This window comes from Phalaenopsis equestris, unplaced genomic scaffold (assembly GCF_001263595.1).
Source record: "Phalaenopsis equestris unplaced genomic scaffold, ASM126359v1 Scaffold000137, whole genome shotgun sequence".
Classification (NCBI taxonomy): Eukaryota; Viridiplantae; Streptophyta; class Magnoliopsida; order Asparagales; family Orchidaceae; genus Phalaenopsis; species Phalaenopsis equestris.
The window spans coordinates 1,080,209-1,089,445 of NW_018164579.1; the positions used below are offsets into that span (position 1 = coordinate 1,080,209).

At 36.5% G+C, this 9,237-nt stretch overlaps 1 protein-coding gene across 2 annotated transcripts in view; it reads right to left on the bottom strand.

The window, feature by feature from the left end:
• Positions 1–8,726: 8,726 nt before the first annotated feature.
• Positions 8,727–9,237, bottom strand: part of LOC110021660 (protein STICHEL-like 3) — a 13,955-nt gene continuing 13,444 nt past the window's right edge. For both annotated transcript variants that reach the window (XM_020720244.1, XM_020720243.1), the window contains one exon: positions 8,727–8,976. In XM_020720244.1, the coding sequence (XP_020575903.1) occupies positions 8,884–8,976 (93 nt within the window). In that variant the 3' untranslated portion in view covers positions 8,727–8,883. The remainder of the gene's footprint in view (positions 8,977–9,237) is intronic.

Consider the following 9,237-nt stretch of genomic DNA (forward strand, 5'->3'; position numbering starts at 1 on the left):
AACAATCACTTGGCTTGTGTTCAGCTTGTTTGAAATTGTCAGTGTGTTTGTGTTTGCCTCGATTTACATTGTCTTGTTTGTGTTTGGCTCTTGTTTGACTCGAAATTGACTCGTTTAAATTAATTAAGAAGAATGGAAGTTGGATGTTAGATTCGAATCTACGTCAATTATGTAAAATAGAAGGCGCAGAACAACATGGTCAAACAAGTTATTATGATTTAACTTAGATATATATGTACATAATATATGATTATATAAATAATATATTATTATAAAAATAAGCTATATAATTGTTTTATTTTGAGCTAAAATGAGTCGAACACAATCGAACAAATGGATCTTCATATTCGACACATTTATAACTCAAGCTTAAAAATTTTATTTATTTTCAGCTCGTTTACTTAGTGAACGAATTGAACAAGTACGGACTACTTAACAAGCCGAACACGACTTGTTCGCAAACAAGAAACTTATTTGATAACCCTATTAGGTCGTGGTTGTCGGTTACGAGAGTCACCTTGTTGACCGCCACATAAATTAAAAAAAAAATATATATTTTAAAGTACCAAATATACTTTATTTTATGTTAAAATGAATATAAAATGAATAAAAAATAAAAATAAGAAAAGATCCCCCATGGCCCATAACCAATTAGGATCCCAAATTACATCTTTTCCAAATAATGATTTTGATTGTAAAGTAAACACACCAATGGCATAACTCCAATTGTTTTTTAACATTGTTCTTCTTGAATTATAACCTAAACAATTTTGGCTCACAAATGCTGTTTATCTACTCATGTTATGAACTTAACCTCATTTCCATATAAGCCCTTAACACACCATATGCCCAAAATATTTTTTTTCATTTTTATGTTATTATGCCAAAGAAAATTTGATGATTCTTTAATACTTGCTGCTAAAATCTAGTGGATAACATAGAACTACTCTATAGGATAAATTTTGTACGTTTCATCATCGTCATCATTTGTCTTTTTTTCCGAGTATCAACATTGACTTTATGAATCCTAAAAATTTCCTTTATTTGTGTTAAGTGTTGTATGATGTGGAAGATAGTAACTATAAATCTTTCTTTATTCGTGTTTGGTTCGATATGTCCATTTGGACACAAAGATGTTGTAGTGAGGGGAGAGCGGTACTAAGATCAAAGTGCCTTGGGATTGGAGAGCTTGAAATTTCACGGACATAGCTTCTCGCCAATGAGGGAATTTGATTGACGATGAGTAGCTTGTGGGGTGAGAGGTCACTTGGTGGGTGAGATTTAGGACTGGGCGTGGTTTGAGGTGATTGGTTCAAAGTCGGGTTTCCATGGCATGGGTTGATAGTTGTGAGGGTTGGTGGATGGGTTGCTCGGTTGGTAGTGACAAGGAGGGTGAGTGATGAGATGTAGGAGATGATGATGGTTCAGTTATTGTTGAAGGAGAGCTAGCGGGTGGGGAGGTTGGTATGGGTGTTGTTGGTTTGGGGATTATTGAGGCGGGTGTGCGAAGGAGGGGAGGTTTTGGAGTATGAGAGATGAGTTTGTGTGGTTCAGCTTGAGCTTGATATGGGAAAATGTGTTCATTAAAGAGGACATGCCGAAAGATGTTGAGTTTGTTCGAGATTGGGTCTAGGCATTGATAGCCTTGAGTTGCCTAGCCAAGGAATGACACATGGGGTGGATAGGGGTGCAAGTTTGCTTTGAGTGTATAGTTTGAGCCACGGGTAGCATAGGCATCCAAATACTTTGAGGTGAGTACAAAAGGGAGCATGGTTGTGGAGAAGTTCATAGGGAAACTTGATGGTGTTGGTGACTAGGGGTGGGCTTTATGAGGTATGTTGTTGTGAGAATGGTGTCAACCTAGAGATGTGGTGGTAAAGAGATTGTTTTCATGAGAGCACGAGTAATATCAAGTAGGTGACAATGTTTTCGTTCGACAGCACATTTTTTGTTTTGGCATGTAGGGGCAAAAGTGTTGATGTATGATGTCATATTGTTTGGTTATTTGCTAAAAGCTTTTGTTGGTGTATTCTCCACCACCAGCAGGGTGGATTGATTTAATTTTGTAGGGGTATTGATTTTCCACTAGATATTTGAAATGTAGAAATTTTTTAGATGTTTCACTTATGTTACAAAGAAGATAAATCTAAATGTAGCGAGTAAAGTCTTCAATAAAGAGTAAGAAATATTTATAAGCTTGTGTAGATGGAGTGGAGGAAGGCCCCCATACATCGGAGTGAATTAACTCTAGCGGACAAGATGACTTAGAGCTAGAAATTAAAAAAGATAACTTATAGCTCTTTGCTACATGACATGAGTTACAATATAATTGCTTAGAAAGGGGCGTAGGAAGGAGAATCTTGATCCAAGGATGGATTGCTTGTTCCTTGAGGGATGACTGAGACGTTGATGCCAAATTTGTGGAGTGTGTTGAACGGAGACAAGAGCGAAGGCGGTGGATGGCGACGCTGTAGGAGATTGCACCGGGTAGAGACCGTGAATGCACGTGCCACTGTGGAATATTTCATTAGTCTTGAAATTGGTGATGTGATATCCATCAGATTTGAAGGTAATTGACCAAGTGTTAGCTTGAGTTAATTTGTGAACAAAAATAAGGTTGTATGCTAGATTTGGAATGTGATGAAGATTAGAGGCGGTAAGCTTACTTTGTGGGGTTGGAAGAATCCCTTGCCCAATATGAGAAATGGGAAGTTGCTACCCATTTCCAATTGATATTGTCTTATCTCCTTCATATTCTTGAGCATTGTGAAGGTGATTTGGCTCAGATGTCATATGCTTGGTGGCTCCACTGTCGATGTACCATTTGTTGTCCACGTGTGGGGTTGGAAGAATCCCTTGCCCAATATAAGAAATGGGAAGTTGCTAACCATTTCCAATTGATATTGTCTTATCTCCTTGATATTCTTGAGCATTGTGAAGGTGATTTGGTTCAGATATCATATGCTCGGTGGCTCCACTGTCGATGTACCATTTGTTGTCCACGGTTTCTACATTGTTGGTAAGGAGAGCTGTTGGGGTTTGATAGAACTTGTCATGATAGTACCATCATTTGAATGCCTCGTGTTCGTTTTTTGCGGTAGATTTGGCAAGTTGGAGCAGGTGATTGTTGCCATTGGAGTCATAGTTGGATCTAGGAGAGAAAGCATGCTTGTTACCCCTTGAAGACGATGAAATAACCCTATTTTTGCCTAAGCCGCGAGATGCAACTAGTGTTGTGGTATTGGATTGTTCTTTCAAGTCTTCATTTGCTAGGTCTTTTTCTTCACTTCACAATAATGTGTGAAGGTCTTCTAGGGAGAGTGGGTTAATATCGGTGTGAAATGTTGTCTTGAATGTGTGGTAGGTAGATAACAGGTCATTGAGGGTGTGATGGATGACATCCTCCGGATTAAGGGCGGCTCCGACAACAGCAAGAGAGTTGAGAGAAACTATAAATTTACTTTTAGTTTCACCGTGGAATAGGATCACTGAATTCGAAAAAATCGAAACAATAAATTTAAACACAAAAGCAAAATCAAAACAATTAGAAAAACACACAAGAATTTTACGTGAAAATTTCAAAAACGGGAAAAAAATCGCAGAGCCACATCACCACAAATTCACTATTAAAATATCAGATAGTTTTACAAATGACTCACACAAATTTCTTCTTCACACTCACGCAAAGAAACTTACAAGACGCTCCACAATCTTCCTTCTCCGATCCGACGCGAACAACACACACCAAGATCCCAGAAATCCTCATCTCCAACTCTTCTCTTCTTCACCAAGAACTCGTTGAAGAATACCTGAGGAGATCTTAAAAAGATATGTCGCTCAAAATTAGCTTAAAACCATAAATTTTGCATACCAATTGCTCCGGGGGCAAAAGCGTCCGTCTCTCGGGAAGCAGAATCATGCCCAACATAGTTGGGTGCTTGGGCACGAGCTCAAAGGTGCCCCCTTCAGAAGCAGCGCTCACATGGTGGGTGCTTGAGTGCCCAAGCCCAACGCTTAGGCACCGGGTTCTCTGTCTTCCCTGGGTGGTTTAGCTCCACAAAACTAACAGAGTGCAGTTTTTGCCTTGATTTCTAAAAGGTACTGATTCATAGTTTTTTTTTCCCATGCTTAGATTTTGAAGTTCATTCCTCAGCTAAATGATGCGAGAGCAATTAGATGACTGAAGGCGTCACTCAATGGTTTTCCATATTTCATGGCATGTTTCTAGAGGTAGGACATAAGGTAGAATGAGAGGCGAGATAACAGAGATGAGGGATGCTGCCAAAATTTGATCTATGAGCATTGAGGAGATTGCGGGTGGGAATAGGAGTTCCGTTCTCATCCGTAGTGTGTCGAGCAGGGCATAAACAATTACCATCAAGGAATATGTGGTACCCATTTGCTCTAAAGAATTTAAGGACTTGTGCTTTCCATGTTGGGTGGTTGTTGACAGTGAGTTGGGATGAGATAATGTTTTTGATATTGCTTAGGTTGAACTTTAGCTGGGACGGGATTAGGGATGTCCATAAGCAGGTGATTGACCTGGTAGGAGGTATTGCCACCGGTGGAGGTGCCTGAAGAGGATGAAGCCATCGGGAAGACGATCAAGGAACCAGAAAAGCTGAGGTCGTGGGACAGAGATACTGAAAAAGAGTTTTTTCCATATAGTATCAAAGCCATCGGGAAGACGATCAAGGAACCAGAAAAGTTGAGGTCGTGGTAAAAAAAACCCTGATACTATATGGAAAAAACTCTTTTTCAGTATCTTGCAGCTTGTACAGTGATGAATATATATAGAAAATATGGTTATAAAGTTTGTTGTTAAATGGATGGTGGGAATTGATCTCTTTTAGGAGATAGTTTGGATTGGCCCATGTGTCTTTTTCAGTTATGCTGCAGCAGGAAGGTGGAGCCATATTCTTTACAATGTCCGCACCAAGTTTTCTAATATGTGGCGACTCAGCTCAAACAAGTATGGATTAGTGTAGCAATAATATTTCTGAAGCATCAGTCCCAGAAGTTCCTCTCTATTGATCCATATGTCTGATGTTTGGTCGATATTTTCACTGTATAAGATAACTATGATAGGTGTGACCTCTGGTGACTATTTTCCATTTATTTAGAGTAGGATTAATTTGTTCACTCCTCTCACCAAAATTCAATGTGGTGCACTAAATTTCTCGAGCAAATTATTGCTGAGATAGACACAATAATCACTATTAATTCCTAGATAGTTCTCAGTGATCATCCATTTTCTGGGATAGAGCTATATGCATGATTATTATTATTATTATTTTGTAGGCCAGGATATAGTTGTAGATCCATATGGTTCATTGATGGAAGTCACCCACAATCAAGATAAGGGTGAGTCAACAGCAAGGAAGGCTCCTTTGACTTCCTTGGTTGCTTATGTATTTCTCAAGTGCTTGGGTTAATTATTGAGCATGAACTCCATTCATCCCACCAGCTTCAGTGTAAGCTTCAATAAACTCAAGTAAGAAACAAATGATTTCTTTAATCAAAACGGAGAGAAAAAGGTTCTACAGGAGAAGGCCATCCAGAAAATTCAAAACAAAAAGTTCAAAGTAAACGCCCACAACCTAAAATGTTTCCCTGGCTTCCCATCAGAAAAAGGCTTCAAAGGGACTCCTCTTCTATTACAGTAATATTGAGAGATGAGAAGAAATTTTACTGTACAAAATTAAAAAAAAAGGTGGGGTGTAAGCAAATCCTAGGAAAAGCAACCCAAATAAGAGCGATGGTTCCATGGATTAGTTAAAGTGAGAGACAAACTTAGCATATGTAGGCAGAAAAAGTTTAAAGTGAACTGCTTCTAAAGATAAACATGATAATAATATAACCATCAAGAATCTCGATAGAATAAGCTCTAGTCAACTATAAGTCCCACATAAATATACATATAATCTCTAGACTGAGAAATACAAAAAAAATATGCCCACATTAGAAAAAGAGAATGAAATCTCTAGTTCAAGAATCTCAACTATAACGAAGAAAGAACAAATTTATCATGCAAACACAATATAAGATCAACTTTTACCTTTTTAACTTTTGATAAACTTTTCAACGAAATTTCTGAAAATACGATCGATCGTAATGATCTTAATATCATTAATAATAATAAATATTTCATTTTAACTATCGCATTAAAAAAAAAGTTGAGGAGACTTTAAAGAAAATTGCGGGTGGAAAGTCTGTAGGACCTGATGATATCTCAATTGAAGTGTGAAAATATTTAGGAGACTTAGAGAGTTTCTTAGCTTACTAAATACTTTAATATTATTTTGAAAACTAAAAAAATGCTTGACGAGTGGAGGAAGAGTATTTTGATCCTCATTTTTAAGATAAAAAAAGATGCACAAAAGTGTGTAAATTATGAAGGAATTAAGCTGATGTGTCATACTTTAAAGTTAGGAAAAGTGTAATTGAATATAGGTTAAGTCGTGATACAAAAATTTCTCATAATCAGTTTGGATTTATACCGGGCAAGTGTACTATGGCGCCTATACATTTATAGAGAAGTTTATGGAGAAGTATTGAGAGAATAAGAAGGATCTACATATTATTTTTATTTATTTAAAAAAAGTTTATGATAAGGTTCCAAGAGTTGTAGAGAAGAAATGTGTTGATATGACTTATATTCAAGTTATTAAAGTTATGTGTACTAGAGCTATTACTTGTGTTTGAACAGAAGGAGGATTGCCCAAGTATTTTCCCATTTCAGTTGGACTACATCAAGGATCGGCTTTAAGCCCATATCTTTTTGCTTTAGTTATGGATGCTCTTACTAGACATTTATAAGAGGATATACCTTGGTGTATGTTTTTTGTTGATGATATCCTTCTTGTGGATAAGACTAGAGTAATAGCTCAGGAAAAACTTGAATGATGGAGGCCTACATTGGATTCTAAAGGCCTTTGTTTGAGTAGAACTAAAACTAAATACATGGAGTGTAATTTTATTAGAAGTTTATGGGTGATCAAATCATTAAGAGGTGTGAATGCTTTAGATATATGTGATATATTGTTCAAAGTGATGTCGATACAAATGAGGATGTTAATAGTAGAATTCAAGTTGGTTAGTTGAAGTGGAGAAATGCTTCGGGCCAATTGTGTGATAGAAAAGTACCGCTTTGAAAGGAAAATTTTATAACATGGTGGTAAGACCTACAATGCTCTATGGCGCAAAATGTTAGCCTTTAAAAGATAAGCATAAGATAAAGTTAAGTGTTGTTGAGATGAGAATGCTTAGGTGAATGAGTGGCTTAACACTTATAGACAAAATGCAAAATAAATATATACGTGATAGGGTTGGTGTAGCTCCAGTGGTGGACAAGATTATAGAGAGTCGTCTTAGATCATTTGGTCACATTAAACACCGATCATCTGATGATCTCGTTAGGAGAGTAGATGTTTTAGGATTGACTTATGTTAAGAAAAACAGAGACATATCTAAAAAGACCTAGAAAAACTTGGGCATATTCTATAAAAAATGATCTTAATTTATTAGAAATAAATTTAAGTATGACACTCAATAGACGCAATGGAGAAAAAGGATTTTAAGTATGACACTGAATAGACGCAATGGAGAAAAAGGATTCATGTAGCCGACCCCACTTAGAGGGAAAAATAAAGGCTTGTTGTTGTTGTTGAGTTAACATGTTAGGTCAATTTCGACACATCTATCGTGGTTAAATCGGAGGCCGCGAGAATATATAATAGTAAAGGAATAACTCCAATAAAAGGAAAACACGATTCAAACCCCGATGGGACACAAATGACATGGGCAAAAAGGTTCAAGCCAAGAATGAGTACTATGAGATCACATGCCAACCAGATCAAGCAAAAAACACCATCGAAAAAAAGATGCTAATGGGAGTGATTATGAACAAATGCAAGTAGATAGCGAAGATGTGGAGAATGGTTAACGAACTAAAGAGGTGGGGATGCTATTTATTATGAAAGTGATGAGCCCAAAACATAGACTTGATGCTAAGGAGCATGCTAGCAAGGAATAAAGGATGCCCAGCCCGGGCAAGCAACACAGGCCGAAATAAGCCAAGCAATGAGAGATAAGCAAGCACAAAAAGCACATAACACGAGGAACCCAAGCACGAATTAGCAATTTAAACATTCATCGAGAGTAAATAGCATGGTTTGCATCATTTGGTGTGTTGGCCTGAAGAAAGAACATGTGAATTATTTTAGGAAAAGCCTCACTAATTCATATGATTAATCCATACAAGAATATAAAAGTAAAGAAACTACTTGAAAATTCATTAGAAGAATTCTGTCTTCGATAATTTCAGCAGACAAAATCTGAATCAGCAATCACCAGCAAAATGATCTAGAGGCATTTACATGCATACATCCCAATTCCTATGTATTTATACATCTAAAACCTAAAATTCATTTTCTACATTTATACCACCAAGATCGTTCATATCAAATAAAAAACAACTCCATTTCAACTTTAAAAATGTGAAATACACCTTTTCAGCTTAAATGAGGTGTTATGTAGGTAAAAAATTAAATTTTTGGTGTTAGATATGTAAATACATAAGACTAAGTGGTAGATATGTAAATCTTCCAATCATTTTTAGCCTGGCCAGCCAATATTTTAAGAACAACTCAGACAAATATGCTGAAGCAACTTGAATGCTTCAAAGATAGAACTACAACAATAACAACAACAAAAAAAAATCTGAGTAATTATTTTATTCATAAGCTTAATGAGAAATGTACACATTCTTAAAGGCTAATTAAATAACACATTGAAAAGATTAAAACAGTAAGCATGAACTACAATTGCAGTAAAGAAAAAAAGGCCTTATACATCATAAAGGCAGGTAACCGAAACACGCCTTTACCTTGCAGATCTAGAAGATAAACATCTACTGCAGGTTATAAGTTTCAGCAGGGATCTTGGATTCTTCGTCTTTTTTCTTGAGAGAACAAACTGCAGAAAATGAAGCTAAATCACACGCCTGAACAGCATGGGAAATTAAAAATGCATATCAAAGTAAATATCCTTCACAATTTAGAAGAGAAATTTATGGAAGTAGCACACACTTCTTATGTAGTTACATATCTCATCCTAACCCAACCAAACTTGAGCCTGACTTGAATCTTGCACAAGATGACCTGAATTCTACTTTTTTGTGCTATGTTCAAACCAAGAAAGCCTCCATATATATATATATATATATATATATATATA